This window comes from Phalangium opilio, unplaced genomic scaffold, assembly GCF_054372755.1.
Source record: "Phalangium opilio isolate 3A_F unplaced genomic scaffold, DU_Popi_V2 ptg000113l_1, whole genome shotgun sequence".
Classification (NCBI taxonomy): domain Eukaryota; kingdom Metazoa; phylum Arthropoda; class Arachnida; order Opiliones; family Phalangiidae; genus Phalangium; species Phalangium opilio.
Genome location: NW_028324209.1, coordinates 7,737,470 through 7,756,751, shown reverse-complemented (window position 1 = coordinate 7,756,751; position 19,282 = coordinate 7,737,470). Strand labels below are relative to the sequence as shown.

Sequence of the window (19,282 nt, the reverse complement as noted above, 5' to 3'; positions counted from 1 at the left end):
TTTTAAATCTATACAAAAAGGTCAACTAAACTTAATTGAGTCACCAACTGCCTTTTTATATGAAATAAGTTAACACCCGCCTATCTATGGTGAATTAATTTACCATCCGCCTACCAATTGTGAATTAATTTACCACTCCCCTGCCAAATAATTTAAAATTTTAATCTTTCCCATAAAATAATGAGAGGCACTTGGAGTGAGCCAATATGCTCACGAACATCTTACTGGAACATCGAATTAATGACGTTTGACAAGCATATTATTATTTTTATAATAGATTTATACAAATTAAGGCTGAAGGAACAGATATTATATAAAAAAGACTTGGTTTGCGCAAGCCATAAAAACAAAACGATAAGAGTTTTTCCAGTTGTCTGAAGCGCGGATATTATTTTTTTTCTATTGAAGTTTAAAGACAATCCGTATTTTACTACTCTTTAGAATTTAATTCAATCACCTGATTTTACTGCTAATGGATTAGTTTCCTATAAATTAATTGAAATGAAAAATTACTTATCTCAGATTTTTCAACAACAATTCCATTTTCCTGAAATCATACATTTATTATTTTGAGGGATATCGTGTAAATTTAATCAAATTGACTCTTTCTTTTTTAATTTCCGAGAATTTTCTTCTCAAAAGATTTTAAACACATCAAGTTTTCATAATGTTGTTAATTAAATAGCAACTCAACCAACACTTCTAAAATCTTCCCCACAAGTACTGATATACACAGTTCAATAATTGTGACTGTGCTTAAAGAGGAAACGAACACCTTTTTCAAATATAAGAAAGGTGATAACAGCCCCCTTTTGTATTCGAAAAGACCGCATATAATACATTATTAATGAGAGTATTATTTGAAAATTAAAGTACGTTCTTCATTGAAAAGAAAAAATTTCATGATAAAATGTTTCAGGAAAATGGAATTGTTGTTGAAAAATCTGAGATAAGTAATTTTTCATTTCAATTAATTTATAGGAAACTAATCCATTAGCAGTAAAATCAGGTGATTGAATTAAATTCTAAAGAGTAGTAAAATACGGATTGTCTTTAAACTTCAATAGAAAAAAAATAATATCCGCGCTTCAGACAACTGGAAAAACTCTTATCGTTTTGTTTTTATGGCTTGCGCAAACCAAGTCTTTTTTATATAATATTATAGATAGTACTGTTAATCAGATATTGAACTTTAATAACCAATATTATAATTTTATCAACAAAAAAAGCAAAGGATAAACAAGGGCAATATTTACAATTAAATATTTTAGTTTAAATAAAATTTGGTGGAGAATGTACATAGAACTATAAACTTTGAACTTATCAGTTTGTTTTAATTTTAGGGGAAACTAAGTTGCTCAATTACTATTAAGGAATTTTTGTAGTTTTGTGCACATGCGGTTGATAAAATCAAGGAGGAAAAAGAAGGGATGGAATAGAAATGATGGTGGGCCACATGGCGCAATGGAAATCCCGCAGTGGACCTTGGGCACGCCCCTACCTTTGGTATACTGCATTGTTATGTGTTGTCGCATAGCGCCATTTAAAAATATAAGCTAGTTCTCATGAATTAGCATCTATTTTTAAGACACAGCTGGAATTGTCGACGTTTTCATACCGTACCTCCCTATTGAAACGCCGAGGATGCTGGGAGGAGTCGGACTTCGTTGCTGTAGAATGGGGGTACAGAGGCAAGGTTATAGGTATGGAGATTTACAACTCCATCTCACCTCTTTTCTCCAAGATAAAGTACCCCACTATTTAGTTCCTGTTTCAGTCCCGTTAATGTATGTTGTCGTAGTAGCAGCTGTGTGAGTCCCACGGGAAAATATTTGTTGGTTTGGTTCTACAGATAATGAAAACACCTAATAATTGTACTTAATTACCAAATAATTAATTTCGCCATAAATTTTCAGTGAAAAGAAGTTGACTTCTCTAGTCACAGTTTTATGGTGCTCTTAATTTATGGAAAGTCACAATTCCTTACCGAATCTGACCAGTGTGCATAGTTAATATCAGTACCACATACATTAAGGTTTTAAAAGTGGTCTGGTTGAGTTCCTCAAAGATTGGTCCGCGAAATGATCCTAACCATTTATCCCGTAAAGAACGTCCGATTCTACATCCGTAACATTTTCCCTAATTAAGCATTATTTTATTCAATTTAAAAGCTGTAAAAATCGTAAATTCTTAAAAATTAGGTTGTATGTAATCCTTAAAGCTAGGCGCGCGTGGGGGAATGTAAATAATGATTTGCATTTTTTTCTGGTACATCAAGGTCACTTGAAATTAATTTCACTTTAAAAGTAGTTCAAAGTTCACAGACTTTAGCCGTTTCCATTAATTTTTGGTTTTAGTTTACGACATGAGAAATAGGCCATGTGTTGTTCCTATATAAATCTAAAAATAATCAGCGACTAATGCCAGAGTTTCAACGAAGCCATTGATAAGGATGTAAAGAGTGGCGTGATAAATTGTTTTGAAGGTTAACGATAGATCAAGATACTGAAATGAAAACTAGATGATGTTAATTAACAATCAATACAGTCAGAAAAAACAAGTTGGGAAAACCAAAATATTACCTCTCCGTGTCAAGAAGATTATATAAACTTAAGTATCCAATGAAAACGTTATGTTTCTGAGTTGGGGTTTCCCATTTTTGTTGTTGTTTTGAAAAATATATCGCAATGCACGGGCCTTGATAGATATAGGAGGCAATGAATGAAATATATCACAATGCACGGGCCTTGATAGATATAGGAGGCAATGAAGGAAATATATCGCATGCACGGGCCTTGGTAGATATAGGAGGCAATGATAATCTCTCTCTTTGCACGAGAGGTTTATCTTTAATATTTAAATAAATATAATTATTTTTAATTATTTTAATCTTCAATAATTAACATTAATAATAGTTAAATCGTTTAAAATAAAGTTATACCTATTATCTTCTCAAACTTTGCTAATATTGACGTTTAAAGTGAAGGGTACCCCTCTTGCCCGCTTTTTTCAAATTTGGGGTATATATACGATTCGTTTCCATTATAATAGTAAGGAAAAAGCGCAATTGCGAAAACCTTTGGTGGCGATCCCACCTTAGGGAGGCTAGACGTTTCTCGTAACCCTAGCTGATCGCCGCGTATATCCTAAAACCAAACGATGATAATGGAGTAGAAGCCAATGATACAGATTGGTGTCTATGTGGAATAGACGGAAGACCAGTGGATGGTGGTGTTAGAAGCCAGTGTAAGTGCAGACTGGTGTAAATGTGGGATTGACAAATAACAGAAGATGGTGGCAGGGCTGATACTAAGTCACTTTTTTCACTAAAAGTCACTTTTTTTAAATTCGGTTACTAAAAGTCACTTTTCCAAAAATTAGTTACTATTTGTCACTTTTTTTTGGATTTTTGAGTCTTTCGGTGTTATTTATCTTTTCGACCACAAAGTTAAACGTATTATATTTGTCTTATGACGGTTTAAACGCAAAAAATAGCGAGTTCACAGTTGATCAAACCCCAAAATCGTGGAGCTCGCTTCACTCGCTCAGCAAATGTTTAACTTATTATTTAAAATTAATCCAGTTCAAATGAATGTTTTATTTTTGATTTAAAACGGCATCAATTGCTTTGCATTCTGTAATTGAATTTCGCCGTAAACCTTTTATGAGGTGACCTTTCCTTTGACTGGAAATATCTAAGACCATAGATTGGGCTAAATTACGACACCGACCTTTAAAATATCTTTTAAATCGGTCATCTCTGAAAACATTTCATTTCAAGTGGCCTTTTTTTATAGCTCAATTTGCCCCTATTTAGTCTAGTCACTTTTTGCTTACTATTTCTAAATTAATTAGTCACTTATTCAACTAAAATTGAGCGTATGAGTGAGTATCAGCCCTGTGGTGGTGATTAGAAGCCAGTAAGAACAGACTGGTGTCCGTGTGGGATGGACAAAGACCAGAAGATGGTGGTGATTAGAAGCCAGTAAGAACAGACTGGTGTCCGTGTGGGATGGACAAAGACCAGAAGATGGTGGTGTGAGAACTCAAGTAGAGGAGCCATTTCCGTGACTGTGAAAGCAGTTCGGAAATGGCCAACACGTTTGCTCCGATACGCAAACTGCGAACGCGGTCACGTGGGTGTAACAACGGACAGACAGACACACACACAGACAGACAGACACACAGACAGACACGGCCGTTACAGAACCTCTCCTGGACTACGTCACACGGAGAGGTAAAAACATAGAAAAGAAAGACACGGGGAATATTTATCTAACCTTTTGGGTACACGACGTTTGGGAGGGATGTAAGGCAAGCGTTTCCTGGTATTTTTATCCGGTTATCGTTCTGGGGACTTCATTAGCATTTCACGCTTAATTAATTTCGAAAGCGTGGGTATGTCTGGCAAATTAACATGTTTTTACTGATAATAGTCAAGGTATTTCACCCTCAAAGTGGTTTTTTTCGTCAGATAACTTTATCGACAGTTTTATATTAGTAGAAATCTACACCTGTTTAGAGAAACTATAAAATAGGTCTGGGGTCTTCGTTCTAAGTTATACCGCACGATGAAGTTAATCCGTGTCGTTCTGTTAATAACGGGGTTAGTTGCCCTCGTCGGAGCTGATGATGAGGAATGCGAGCAAGAGTTGAATTGCAAATCCCCCAATTGTCGTTGTATGAGTGAAACTAATCCACTAAACCTAACCTTGAAAGATGTCCCACAATTTGTAATGTTAACCTATGACGACGCCATCAACGCTATCAACTACGATGCCCTTTACAAGGAACTGTTCACTACAATGAAAAGAAAGAATCCGGGTGGTTGCAATATCGGAGCGACGTTCTTCGCTAGCCACGAGTATAACAATTACGCCCATATGCACAACCTATGGCGACTTGGAAGCGAAATCGCCGTGCATTCCATAACGTAAGTGAATGAATTTTTAACATACGATATTCGAACCGAGGACCAAAACTTGAAAACCTTTCAATATTTAGACACGAATCGAGTACTGAAATCTGGAAGAAGGCGCCCGAAAAGAGATGGCACGACGAGACAATCGGTATGAGGGACATGATCGTTAAATTCGCCAGAATTCCATCGGAACAAATCAGGGGTTTCCGAGCTCCATTCCTCCAAACTGGAGGAGACGTTACTTTCTCAATGCTTCATAAGCTTGGAAACTTTTACGACAGTTCGATGCCAACCCGTGACTCTACTGACCCTCCAGTCTGGCCATACACCCTCGATCACGGATACACCCAAGACTGCGTGGTTGAACCTTGTCCTACTAATAAGTATCCCGGTTTATGGATCGTCCCGATGATAAGTTTATTCAAAAAGCGTGTTCTTGAGGGAGTGGAAGTGGACGTTCCTTGCGCCATGGCTGACGGCTGCTTGCCCTACCCCGAAACGAATCAAGATACTTTCGATTATTTATTTGAGAACTTTATGCGTCACTATACATCCAGCAAAGCGCCTTTCCCCGTCTTCTTGCACGAGTCTTGGCTGAAGCACCCAGAACGTCGAGCTGGTTACATTCGATTCCTCGACCAAATCTTGACCATGAAAGATGTTTTTGTAGTTCCTATCCAAGAAGTTCTCGACTTTATTAAAAATCCAAAACCTCTGGCGCAATACCAACAGAAAAATTGTGTCAAAACTCCGAAGAAAAGCCTGTGCTCCGCGAAAGCCAACCCAACTGACATAGAACTCAATGGAAAGTTTTGTAACTTTGAAACTACCACACTCGGTGGTCCCCGAGTTTTCTATCTATGCGGTACCACATGCCCAAAGGTATACCCATGGATAGACAACATTGAGGGAAAGCCGACTTAGATAATAAAACCTGCTAATTAGTGGTTTGCGCGTGTCACATTTTAAGAATAAATCATTTTAAAAATCTTGTAGTATTTCGTTTGTTACATACACATATGAAACATGTTTAGGGAGTTGGAATGCCGTAAGAGGAATTAATTTACATACAGCTTTACTGCTAATATTTATTTAAAATCTTCAAAAACATAAGTAATGATTAAAAATAAGAGCTCTTTATTTATTTAGCAATCACCTCGGCTCTCAAGAAAACAACACCGGATGGGTTAACCTTTACGACAAGCGGGTCATCGGGATGGTAAATTCCCAAGTCTTTATTTCCAAATATATCCTTAACTTTGTAACCCTGATCAGCTGTTAGTCCAAGGCTGCGCATTCTAACCGTAACCGGTACTGGGCCACCAATTTCGCGACGACTCGCGAAGGCCAAGCCAAATGAATAGTCAGAACCTCCAGCCAGCGCTTGCAGGGGTCGGACGTAGAATTGAACACTGTTCACCTATTAACAGTACAAAATTATACCCTTGTCGAAAATCTATCAAGAGTTTAGAAATCTTACTTCATTCACTCTCTTGCCCATGATTCCAAGTTTATCTTGATTGACAGCGATGGCTTCTTTATTTAGAAGAATTTCTTTGAATTCCGGTTTAATATCTCTAAGATCGTTAGACATAAGCAGAGGGGACGCCAAAATGCTCCACAATGCCATCTGAGTTTGAGCTTGATCGACGCTGAGCCCGAAGTTTCCAATAATCAACTACAAAATGAGGATTTAATTACAATTTACGTCTTGAACAATAAGGGCGAGACGCGTATTACATACCATATCTGGATCATTCCACCGTCCGGGTCCAGCAGCGGGAACCAAATCGTCCTGAACACTGGCGTAAGAATCAATAATAGATTTTACGGAGGACCAAGAGTCATCAATATCGCCATAATTCCTCCATAAATTACAGTATTGACCGATTTTTATATAATCAGGCTAAACATACAATTGTGTCAGTTAAAATACATAATTTATATATCAGGATAATTACTTACGTTCATTTTCAATTCTGTTTGGTAGGCTGGCCAGCTACAGGAAAATACCATTGGCCTTCCAGTCAAATTTAAAGCAGCTGTCATGACAGGATAAACTGCGGGTAGAATAATTTACATCAGAAAAGGGTTCATTGGGCGTACCATCGTTATTTCACGAACTTGAATCCATTTTCTTGACGTCGGCGTAACAACCATCCAATTTGAGCATATCAATCCCCCATTCGGCGTAGGTTTGAGCGTCAATTTGGAAATGATCTTCACTTCCCGGATATCCGCCACAGGTTTTGGTTCCGCAGTCCTGGTAAATTCCCAGCTTCAATCCTTTTGCATGAACCTTCGTTATAGTTAAGATACGCCGTTAGGAATATCTAGTTTATAATTAGACCAAATTGCGTCATACGTAATCAGCCAAGGCTTTTATTCCACTTGGAAATCTAGTTGGGTCGGGTTGGAGGCGACCAGTAGCGTCTCTCTCTTTGGACATCCAGCAATCGTCGATATTGACGTATTCGTAACCAACGTCTTTGTAACCATCAGCTACTAGTCGATCTGCCATGTCTTTGTAAAGGTTTTCACTAAATTCAATGAAATTTACTTCATTTGTTTTAAAATTTCTCTCTCCTGTTACGAAACAAGATTACCTAATGCAATTTTTAGGATCTTTTTGACAGTCAATGTTGCATAGAAACCTCTCCCAAGACAGCCATCCCATTGGTGGTGTTAGGGCCAGACCATTATCGAGAGCAATTGTTTCTTTCAACGACAGCGCGATTATCGCCAATACCCACAAATGATTCATCTTTGATCTATAAACATAGTTGAAGAAACTAATATAGGTTTCTAGACATAATAAAGTCTTGAAAAAGCGTTTATATTCATCGGGTGAACGGTACGTTAAAACGAAATTAGCTTCAGAGTAAATTTTACTCACACTAACGAGAGCTGTAAAGGCAATATCCCGCAACACCTGTATCCTATCTACCTCAAATTCTATTTTACAACTATACTACGTGATTTGTCAAGGGTGTGGCGTAAAACACTGATCAGAATTATTTATAGATATTCAGTATACTATAAAACAGTTCATTGGCAACTTTAGTTTCGCCAAATTTCTAACATTTATCTGAACAAACTCAAGTTCGAAAACCTAAGACGATTTGTTTAGGGTGAGGCGAGTGTTATTATCTAAAGATTAATATAAAGTTTGATATTTCGACTTTGATCGGTCGCCTCTCTTCGATACAAGTGTATACGACTGCTGCTACAGTTTAGCCTTCGAAGTTTGTTACGAAATGGATAGCAACAAACTGTTAAAAGTTGGCACGACTACGGTCTTAATTGAATGAAGTAACGTAATATTTAGCTATTTAAGAACTTACCAGTTTTAATCCGAGCTCAGTTATGCTACATTTATAAACACGCTGTTGTTTTATACTTTGAGGGGTTAAATAATTTATCGATAACAAATCCGTGCCATAAGATAATTTTTATTTGAACAATAGAGATAATTCAGGGGCCTGTCATACAATAGATCATCATTGTGTATTTTATCAAACAGTATTGATAATTGATATAATTTGTTTAAAATTTTGGTTGTTGTTTCCATGCAGAATTACTATAATACAATACATCTATACTTGTAAGTGTTAAGCCTATAGTCTAGGACGCCATACAATTCCTTATACTCGCTAATAAGTCTGGGAATAGAACTAAACCTTCACTTATTAAGATTAAGAAATTTAACTCGTATTCGAACCTACAATTTCACTTAATCGTATAAATCTTACATTCAATGTTACACTAAGTAAATTTAAGTTATAATGGTGCTGGGAAATCGAACATTGTCACTATACTCTTCCAGGTGGGTGATGACAACAGATTTTCCAATGGCGAACTGGGACTTAAATATTCTTGAAGGCAGTCTGTGTTGACAATTTCTACTGTTAACGGTTGATAAATATCCAAATTGGAACCCTCCTGTTGATCATTACTCCAGTCGTTTATGTACCCCGCATTTTGTACAGTTTCTGCTTCATGATCTAAATCAATTGGTGTTAGATTTCCATTGTCTATTGTTGTTAAGTTTGGGGATCTGATAGCCAGATTAGGGCATTCTTCTTGACGAAGAGTAATTCTTTGTGGGATTTCCTCGCTTAATGCAACTTTTTTATTTCTCCGAACTCGACGCTGTTTTGTCTCTTTTCGTTTGCTTAAATGCAGGCTCTCGTCACCTGACACTCGTAGTTTGTGCAAGTATTTCCTATGATTCATTTTCCTTGATCCGGAACATTTGGAAGTATTGGATAGTGCCGTTTTGATATTGTTGGAGGCGAGTGTCACGAAGGCTAACAGCTGACCAGCGCTGTTGTTAACTTCCATTGATTCTATGTACAAGTGTTTAAAATTCAGACTTATTAATTAGGCCAATATTTATTAGAAACTTAATATTAACTAACCTTGATTAGGACAGCAATTAAGGCTAAACTTTAATGAATTTTTTCTTTCAAAAGGAACACGATAGCTGTGGTGCGGTATATTTATAACCTCTTATTGAAGTGGAACGGATATTGTTTTCCTGTGAAATATATCATTATCGTTAAAGACGTGGGCGGATTATTCTTACTCAATTCCATATATATGACATAATTTTATAGATAACAAATTTAACAGACAGCTTGACGCCAATACCGTCAAATTGTTACATCAGAAAGCTATTAGCCGAAGTAGTTTCACAGAAAGATTACTAACATTTCTTAACCGAAGCACACTTCGAAACAGACTACATATTTCGCAATCAAGTGTGTTTTTTGAACAATTTTTTTTATCTAAAACAACTACTTTACATCGTGAGTTACGAGGAAAAAATGTGTTAAATGAATTTTCTCATAGATATTGCATGCGATGAACTTTGACCTCAAATATATCAGGCCATATAATAATGTAAGCTTTTGTCTACGAAGGGATATCCATACTAAACCTGTGGTTATTTATAGGTGCGTCGCTTTACAATGCAAATAGAACCCCTATATATATGTCACAATGGAAGTAATTAAAAGCTTAGATTTGAACTTTTAAATATTTATTTTAAATTTAACAGAGCCTCAACAATACATAGATAAAGTCATCTCATCGCGTACTATTTTAGTACAAAAATTAATAACATTAATTTTTAAATTCAAAAATATGAGCCTCTGCTGAAACAATTTTAGCAAAGGCCTCTTATTTTTCTTTTAAATCTAATCATGGTACACATTTAACAACAGTTCCTAAATTAATTATTGCGATTGAATCTTATCACAGAGCGTCATTATAGTGTAATAAACAGGAAATATACTCAAATATGTATGATAACGAGAAGTTAATCGCAACAACGTTAAATATATACCTTTTACAGGAAGCATATTGTAAGCTACAGTTAGTAAATTCTTCAAACTGATCTGAGTAATCTTTAACAATAACTTATTCATTCGGGACAAAATTAAAGACAATGCGCCACATCTTCATTTAAAAGAATATAAAAGTATGGTCTGCTGTGATTTTAATAGCTTGGTCGAATCGGGTTACGGGTTAAGACATAGATCCCAATTAATAGGCAAGCAATGGTTTAAATTGATGACAAATCTGCCACTATACTAGGCCTAGAAGTTCACCGCCCTACCCTTGTAAAAAATGCATTTTTAACCCATACTTACGACTCTATTTGTTACAATTAACTAACGAACCCTGATATACACTCAACAAAGTACTTAAATTACTAATCTGAACCCGTATTATCACAGCTAGATGTGTTCTATAAGGTTTAATTCGAGTATCAAAGACTTGAACTAAAGTCTTTTTTGATCAAAATGGCATTGCGCGTACCTGTAAACTACATATACTACATCAAAACATTTTTTCTAAAACTTGTTCTAGGCTTTGTATTTATATTTACATGAAAATCTGTGAAAATGGTTCCTTATTTTTGTAATTTTCGAAAATAGTGTTACTTTAGTGCGCTTAAAAATGTTATATATTTTAATTGAGCTATACCTTTATCAGGGAACCATATTTTAAAGTATAAGGAAGGAAGAAATTTGGTTTATTTCAAATGCACTCGTTGGTCTACCTCTCAGACTCAACCGCAATCTCACTGATCCTCTTAAACCAAATTACACACAAGGATACTCGAACTTTACAGTCGCGCGAACCTAAAAAACTTATTCCTTCCTTCTAATATAAAGTATGGCTCCCTGCCTTTATTACGTGTTCAAAATTTAAACAGAACACGTATTCAGTCTTTAGTCACGATTGTAGTCATACTCTTCGGTGAACGGGAGATCGTTTTTGGTTTCTAGAAGATGGTGGTTTGTTCTTATTTTTACTTTCGTTTCGAGGGTTTTGTTTGCTGAAATCTTGCAACGTGTGCATGCTGTTTGCCGTTTTCAATAATGTTCTTTGACTCGTCGCTGATAACAGTCTATGCGGATCGTCGCTCAACAAGTCAAAATAGCGACCGTGCTCGTCAAACATATCGAAACTCGTTATAGGCCAAGGTAGACGAGGACCTTGATTTGGAACCATTCGGAACCATAATCTTTGCCGAACCTACATCCAAAAACACAAAACTCGAAAGTGTCTTTTTATATTGCCTTTACAAATGCTAAACTTCTAATCCCCTAGCGGTATTTCATCTTATTTTACCCACCTGTTCTTCCGTTGAAATCCTCACAACTGGTATAAATGACCCGAGCAAAATTGTGAAAATGCAGAATGTAATGAGCATGGCTGTACTTCTCATATTGTCATCCTCGGACAAGAGTCCAGTAGCCCAAGACACTACGCTCACCAGCATGATGAAAACCGATGCCCATCTGGTGTTCAGTCCAGTTCTAAAACGAACAAACAACAACGCCTTCCCAATTAGAAACGCCTCGATCCGTCTGCTTATGACTTAATTGAGTTACCGTACCTGGCTCTGAAAAAATGTTCAGCTTTAACCCTTTCGGGTACATCACAGTATATGAACAGGGGCGCTATGAACAGGATATGTAGTGTCGCAAAAATTCCCACCGGTATCACGACGATAGAGAACGAAGCGCTCTGCGCGTTGTACCAGCAACTGGTCAATTGGAAACGTTAATTAATTACGCAAGCGTCATCATCTCGGACTTGACCACTTTACTTGGTATTTCCGGCGACGTAGTCTTCGAAAAAGAAATAAGCGCCCACTGCGGCGATCACTGCTGGAAATCCTGAAAGAAAAAGAAAAAAAAGCATTAAATGAACACCTATGACGTCGCAAATCAAACCTAAACCTAAATCTCAGAATCAGAATTTTTTAAAGGAAGTAACTCACCCCAAGTTAAGAATAATAGTGAAAGGGGTCCTCCGAGAAGCGTACGATATCGCGAAATCTTGGGGTTGGTTTTCGCGGGCGGTTGGTAGGAAGGGCTGCACCCGACAAAGATTCGGAGCAAGAAAAAGGCCTCGAGGCTGAGCGAGAGAAAGGACACTTGGAAGAAATATTGTAGCAATATCGCCGTCAAAGAACATAGATTCTGAAAGAGAAATTACGCTTTTAGATACTGAAAAGTATATTTAAAACGACTTACTTTATCTAATTTGACGGAATCGGTGGTATGAGCTAGTATGCAAATATGAGCCGCAACCAGGGCTACCTCCGAGCACATATGAGCAAGACATTCTTGGTAAAACATTCTAGCAAATATTCAATATTATTAATGAGGGACTTTAACAGAATAGTTAAACAACATTTCGAATTTTCCAAGTTACTTACCCACAATAAAAATATATCAAAACGGAAAAAGAAACCAGAATTGTTAGAGTTAGGCACGATATAAACTTCAGGACAATCAAGGGGCGTTCCCATCTCTTTATGAATACAAAACAAAGATGAGATGAAATTAATTTTAAATTTAAATTTAAAAGAACCTAAGATATATTTTTAACTTACTAAAACTGTCATATCTTCCTTCACAACGCCTTCTGTAATATAAAATAAAATTTAACAACTGCTACTTGCAACCATAGTGGTTGGCTACCTTTAGCTGCCCTTTTTTCAATCTTATGATTTTCCCCCGTAAATTTGACGAAGACAATGTCCTTAACGGGTTGCTCATCAGGATTTTCCTCGAGCTGAAATTTGTTCGCTAAACTCGTAATAGTTTTTGTACTGACATCGGTGTTTATTTTGTTCAAGTTGCCATTCGAGCTTTTATGTTTGTCCGCCATGGGCCAACAAGCAATTTTACAAATGGTTGACGTGTCCTCGTCAATTTTAGACGAGTCAGACTTTCTTCTTTTTCTGCGGAATTCCCCCGTTACCGTTTCTTCTCCAGTGAAAATTTCGGCATCTACAAACTGATTATCATCTAAAATGTCTGGGGATTTGAAACAAATAATTTAGTTGAAGAAATTCCGATAATTAAATGTAATTACTAAAACTCACCTCCGTTGAATGGTAACTTTCTAGATCTTTGAATTGAAGTACACCTAAGTATGTGACCTTTTTCAAACAATACGAATGAGCGATTACAGACGAGTTCGGTGCCCTTCCATAAAGGCGAATCGGTGACGCAAACCATGTCGTTATCGAATGGAATCGCGAATCCGTTGGATTTACCTTCGACTAGCCGCGATCGAATGATTAAAATTAAGAAACTACAAGTGAATCCGGATAAGAAATTACTAAACGAAAATCGAGATAGTTTCATTTTGACCCGTGGCACAAATCCTACTATGAGAATGGCTATCATTTTTCGACACCACCAACTTCAAACGAGACGCATTTTTCAACCCTGGAAGAAAGAAGAATCATAAATAAGCAATTAGATAAATATCTTCTCTGTCTGCACCGTCTAATGCACTATCGAACGTTTCAGACCAAGTATATAGGTCAGGGCATAAGTTCATAAGATATGTTCCATAAGTTTGTCACTGGTTGCAAAGTGGAGCTTTTCGGGAAGCGACGTCTGGTCCGGCGCTGTCGAAGGATTAGTGCAGACTAAATAGGAAGATGGACTGAAATTTAACCGAGTGTAGTCGATTCTCGCTTGTCGTTCTCGAACTAACTCGAGCTGTAAGTCTCTAGCATTAAAAATTATAGGTAGCGTCATACTTATGGAATACATTTCATAAACTTATGGTCAGGGATTGACTATTGGCCAAGTCAAACTATAGGGGTATGGGCTGGTCTTACGATCTCTTTACATGTTTGATTTTCATGATTTTCCAATATCGTTAAAGTCGTTTTACACGTATGTAGCGATTTATATTGAACGGAAATGATACCGTTACAAATCAAATGGACGAAAAAAATCGGGAACTGGATTAATGATAGCGTTCTCTTGATTTTATCCACGTTTACATATGACTTATATTGAGGTTTCTCGCTTATGACTTTCCAAACGTAAATGATCTCTTGCAAATACGTATCATTTTCTTACGGTCGTTACTATTGAGACTCTGGAATAAATACTACTAATAGGAATAATTGTGCCCTCTTTCAACAAACGTTAAATTTTAACACGGGTTTGCAGACCGGGCTCGAGTACTATACGTCACGAGTCATAATTCTGACGTCTTTATAACTGCGATTTCATTTGTTGGTAGCAACGCGAGGTAAAATTCGTCATACATAACGAATAAACTAGCTCTTTCCTCAAAACCGAATAACATACGTTGAGAAAATGGGTACGGAATGATTCTTATTGGCTGTATCCATTCTCTTCTGAATAGTTGGTATCTTTTTTCTTTACACAAATGGGAATAAAATTTCGATCGAAAGTTGATTTAATCAATGTTCAAACGAGCATAAACTAAATTAACTCTATTGTCTGACATGGAATGTAATGATTTCATTTAACTGGGTAATCTATATCCATGAAACTATTGACTGACTGATAGCTGATAATCAACTCCCAGTTCAAACTGCCTTAGGCAGGAAGGCATAATTTGATTTCAAGCTTTACAAGGCAACGCCAGTTTCCTTTGTAAAAGGTTCAAACCAAAAACTAGGGAATTTGTTATAAATATCATTGTTCTAACAGTTTCGTTTTAGCAGAAGAAGTATCTCTTATAGATATACTCAAAGTGACTCGTGCAAACTGACAAAAGTAACTGTTCTAAACCATCTTTTCTATATTGATTTTAATACTTTCCAAGTCGCTGATAGAATATAACTGCATCACTCTTTAATGGTAGTTGAAACAGTCTACAAAGTCTACGTAAACTAGCTTTATTTTAAAATTGCGATTGAACTAAACCCATTAAAGAAAACTCATTTCAAACTTGCTTTAGTTAAACGAAACTTATGAAACTTTCTTATCGGCGTTGCGTTTTCGCGACCTAATTAGTATACCTTGGAAAAGTCCTTCAAGCTTTAACAGAAACTAGATTTGAACTATTAAACCCTCAGCTCAGCTAGCCATTTGTCCTTTGGCACGCGATTAAAAAATACGCGTCTATAGTAGTAAGTTTTCGTTCCCGCAGAAATGGTTTGTTTTCCCAACAAAGTACGGGTTGCACTTGGCCTCGAATGCGAGAGGTTCTAAAGACCAAGACCCATATACACTATCGAATTTTCGGACCGAACGACAGAAAAGTGCTAGCTTACCAAATTTGTTCAAACCTTTTTCTGAATATTTTATGCTTTTTTTTCTCGCGCCTGCGTAGTGCTGTTTCGATACTTTGGTATATTACCTGTCGGTAGAAAAATCAATCGTCATACGTGGCAGCCCCGGTAGTATTAGGTAAGAACGGTAATTTAGTAGCTATATAGTTTGAAAAGGTCAAACACGAATTGAAAAAAAAAATAAATAAAATAAATAAATATAATAAAAAAGAATTATTGGGCAACCATTACTAGGCAAACCCGGAGCCCATGAAAATGTTTAATTCCAAATTCACTTTTTCCATGAATAAATTTTGAATCTTAAGTTATGCTGTCTCGATTACAGGGTTTTATTCATGGATAAAGGATGTTTTCACGCTACAGGATAGGCAACTCCCTATCTCCGACGGCAGATTATTCCAGCTTTGGTTGTCAGCAAGTGCAAACCTAGGTCTCTATCTAACGTAGCTTTGTGCGTGCTGACAAAAGAAATACTGATACAAAGAGACCCAGCTTTGCGCGTGCTGTCAACCAAAGCTGGAACAAAGCTGCAGTCGGAGATAGGGAGTGGCCTATCCTATAGCGTGAAACCAATTTCCTCACGCGCATTCTTTATCCATGTGTTCTATTTATGAACTAGTTTTTCTTCAAGAGGTTCAACTTTGAAACCGTCATGCGCCGCGCGTAGCGTCCTTTGTGAAATCTAGGTCCGCGTATTTAGTTCAGTCACTGCGGTCAAGGTTTTAAGAGCATTTCCCCCCTTCCCCCCATTCGTCGGAAATTGACCGGTGGTGTGGGATTTTACGGTGGTGTATATAGCAAACAAACGGATATTCAGAGATAATTAAAATAAACGGGAGGCGAACAAAAGAGCTCTTAGTTTCCATATCGATTTTGTGATTTTCTTTTCAACTTCGGGGCTTTCGAGAGCTAAGGGGGCGGAAATAATTAACCGATCTAATATAGTAATCAATCTTTTGACGTTGATAGGTTTTCAAATTAGGTAATATATCATTAAAATATTTAAATTGTTACCATCTTCAATATTGTTGGAATATAATTTAAATCGATGGCATTATTCAGAAGTATTCTACAAGTGGAAAAAATTGAGGGCTGATCATTTCGAGTTTGCCACGTACACCAATTACGTAATCTTGGAAAACGCGGATTACACCATTATTACGTAGCTTACACCAAGATTACGTGAAATACATTGATATTTCACCATAATTTCGTTAAATATAATAATATTTCACCATGATTACGTGAAATACAATAATATTATACCATGGTTACGTGAAATAGACCAAAATTACACCATGCTTACGTGAAATATACCAAAATTACACCATGCTTACGTGAAATAAACCAAAATTACACCATGGTTACGTGAAATAAACCAAAATTGCACCATGGTTACGTGAAAAAAACCAAAATTACACCATGATTACTCAAGATTTACCCCGAGATTACGTAGCACCTCTTAAAATACGTCAATTTCTTAAAGAGATAATGAAATGGAAAACCAAGTTCTTTTCAATTGATTAAGGGTGTTAAAAAATTTGGATAACTCACTTTGAAAGTAGATTGTATATCAACGAGAAAGTTTTTGGCAAATTATCCTAATATTTCTATGCATATTTTAACACCCTTAATCAATTAAAAATAACCCTTTTTTTACCCTTTTATAGAAAGTTTGAAACAGTTTTGTAAAAGTTTGCTGTTAACTGCATATATCTTTCATAAGAAAATGCAATTATTATTATCAAAAATGTATTTGTCATTTGGAAAAATGTTTAAAACGGTTTCAATGTCGTCAGAGTGGACACGGCCTACTTAACCGTATATGAATCGATTTCTAACGCCACACCCCTCACGCCAAACTCGACTTGAAATTTAAATTAGTTTGAGTCGGGGTTTTAAAGCAAGTCTCGGGCCTTTCGGTTGTGGTTTATTTTAGGCAAATGCCACTAGTCCTGGGCTGGAGTTGACTTGTCCTCTAAGGTTAACAAAGGCCCTCGTGGACGAGTTTTGATTGGTTCCTACTTTTGGCAAGGTAAAACTAGTGTGTAAAAGATTAGCCAGGATGTTAGGGGTGCCACAGGAGCCGACACTTGCTTTATTGACAGTAAATGACACTTTTCGTTTTGTAACTGCAATGAGCAAACTGGTTTTGCGTGTGTGGCTGATTAATGCAAATTCTCATTTTTTAAAGTGAACCGAAATAGACCTGACCCCAATAAAGGTTTCTAAGTCGAAACGTCCATAATTTTCAATGGGGAATTTAACCAGAGACAATATAGGAAAAGGAAATGAAAGTTAGCTTTTCCGGTTTTTAGAGAACTACATCCGGTTTTGGTTTAAATGAGTTGTCTACTTTAGTATATAATCTTACGTTTATTTTAGTATAATTAATGTGTGTTAGAAAAAACATGAACTACAAAGTAACGTTTAAAAGTAGAAATGAGGGGCTAATCATTCTCAGATATCCTGTACACCGATTACTGATTACGCGTAATCATTTTAGCACTGTCAAGGGCAGGGCCTTTAAGTACAGTCATTAAACATTGACTTTATTTTATTCAACCATAAGTTCAAAAGATATATTCCGTAAGTTTGTCGCTAGTTACTGAGAGCTTGTCATATAGATGCAAAAGGCTGAGTACAGCCTAAATAGGAAGATGGACTGCAAAACCGCGTATAGTCAATTCTCGCTTGTCGTTCTCGAACTAGCTCTCATTTAGGCTCTAGCATTAAGAAGTATAGGTAGTGTCATTCTTATAGAACATATCTTATAAACTTATGGTACAGTGAAAGGTACAGCCTCATAAACCGAATACGCTGAATGACTGGACCCTCAAGTAGAAACTGTAGGCTCGGGGGGGGGGACCTGGTCAAGCTTACGCTTCTACTCCTCTTGCTATATTCTCTCTGATTTAACATTTTTTAAAAACTATTTATTTAATTTATGTTTAAAATTTAGCTAAATTATATTTTTTATTAGGTAAACTCTATATTTTTAAATATATTTAAAAAGTTTTGCCTTACTTCTTATAACATGTTTTATGCGGAGAATATATAAGGTACTGTTAGGGAAAGCCAACATCTAGGCTGAAATACCCCATGCATTTTCCCGTAGCCCCTGTAGAAGTGTTTTACCCGCGGTTGAAAAGTAGATTTTCTGGGGTGACAGCTCTAAAAATTCAAGCTGACAATTGAAATAACAGTGCAAAAATTATTTAACGGACATTAAAACGTGTTTTAATATTTATTTATTCTACTGTTAAAAGATTAATGAAGTGCATTTGTTAACATATTTCGTTATTCATATACGTGTTTTTAATTTTCTTTCTTTTTAAAGTCTTCGTGGTTTGTTTGTGCTTATCGGTTGTTATTACTGTTCACATTATGGTCAAAGTCCACAGTGCTTAATCAAAAAATTGACTTACAGTTGATAGTGTAGCTGTTATCGTGGTTGAAGGCGGACTAACGGCCTCTAAATAAGCCTTCTGTCTCGAACGACAAACTTGCACTATTCTGTGCACAATGCGAGAGCGTGTTTAATATAGATTGTTTATACCAGTACATCATGAAACGATCGAAACTTTCTTCGAATCGACCGCGCTGTTTACTCGCTTTGCAAAACAGGCTCTCGATTTGCGTATGGACGCTGTAACAATAAAGAAGAATGGAAAAGAAGTCATTTTTGCGACCATAGTAGAGTGAATTAAGGGGAATTTCACCTATCGTGTCTACCGTTAAAAAGTGCTTTAAAAATTAGAATG

The 19,282-nt window shown here is 36.5% G+C and overlaps 3 protein-coding genes across 7 annotated transcripts in view; 1 reads left to right on the top strand and 2 right to left on the bottom strand.

The window, feature by feature from the left end:
- The first annotated feature begins 1,164 nt into the window (after window positions 1-1,164).
- On the top strand, window positions 1,165-5,910 carry LOC149623684 (chitin deacetylase 8-like). Its single transcript, XM_089852872.1, has 4 exons — window positions 1,165-1,506; window positions 1,589-1,703; window positions 4,720-4,933; window positions 5,005-5,910. The coding sequence occupies exons 1-4, from the start codon at window positions 1,396-1,398 to the stop codon at window positions 5,843-5,845; spliced, it is 1,281 nt and encodes a 426-aa protein (XP_089708998.1). The 5' UTR covers window positions 1,165-1,395; the 3' UTR covers window positions 5,846-5,910.
- Window positions 5,911-5,995: 85 nt separating this feature from the next.
- On the bottom strand, window positions 5,996-8,405 carry LOC149623683 (alpha-N-acetylgalactosaminidase-like). 2 transcript variants are annotated; one of them, XM_089852874.1, is made up of 8 exons: window positions 8,266-8,405; window positions 7,528-7,692; window positions 7,287-7,461; window positions 7,046-7,220; window positions 6,887-6,981; window positions 6,666-6,827; window positions 6,402-6,599; window positions 5,996-6,341 (listed from the first exon to the last, which is right to left on the bottom strand). In XM_089852874.1, the coding sequence occupies exons 2-8, from the start codon at window positions 7,683-7,685 to the stop codon at window positions 6,063-6,065; spliced, it is 1,242 nt and encodes a 413-aa protein (XP_089709000.1). In that variant the 5' UTR covers window positions 7,686-7,692; window positions 8,266-8,405; the 3' UTR covers window positions 5,996-6,062. The 2 variants fall into 2 exon arrangements, with proteins under 2 accessions (XP_089709000.1, XP_089708999.1); XM_089852873.1 differs by lacking the exon at window positions 8,266-8,405 and adding an exon at window positions 7,818-8,042.
- Window positions 8,406-9,950: 1,545 nt separating this feature from the next.
- LOC149623679 (uncharacterized) overlaps window positions 9,951-19,282 on the bottom strand; it is a 57,288-nt gene continuing 47,956 nt past the window's right edge. Inside the window, exons 1-12 of one of the 4 annotated variants that reach the window (XM_089852867.1) lie at window positions 18,546-18,883; window positions 13,575-13,683; window positions 13,335-13,514; window positions 12,928-13,266; window positions 12,840-12,871; window positions 12,663-12,757; window positions 12,478-12,583; window positions 12,222-12,423; window positions 12,048-12,117; window positions 11,835-11,984; window positions 11,571-11,754; window positions 9,951-11,470 (exon numbers count right to left, since the gene is read on the bottom strand). In XM_089852867.1, the coding sequence (XP_089708993.1) occupies window positions 11,180-11,470; window positions 11,571-11,754; window positions 11,835-11,984; window positions 12,048-12,117; window positions 12,222-12,423; window positions 12,478-12,583; window positions 12,663-12,757; window positions 12,840-12,871; window positions 12,928-13,266; window positions 13,335-13,514; window positions 13,575-13,641 (1,716 nt within the window). In that variant the 5' untranslated portion in view covers window positions 13,642-13,683; window positions 18,546-18,883 and the 3' untranslated portion in view covers window positions 9,951-11,179. Of the gene's footprint in view, window positions 11,471-11,570; window positions 11,755-11,834; window positions 11,985-12,047; window positions 12,118-12,221; window positions 12,424-12,477; window positions 12,584-12,662; window positions 12,758-12,839; window positions 12,872-12,927; window positions 13,267-13,334; window positions 13,684-18,545; window positions 18,884-18,946; window positions 19,031-19,282 lie in introns of those variants that run through there. The other 3 variants (XM_089852865.1, XM_089852864.1, XM_089852866.1) reach the window with 3 other exon arrangements.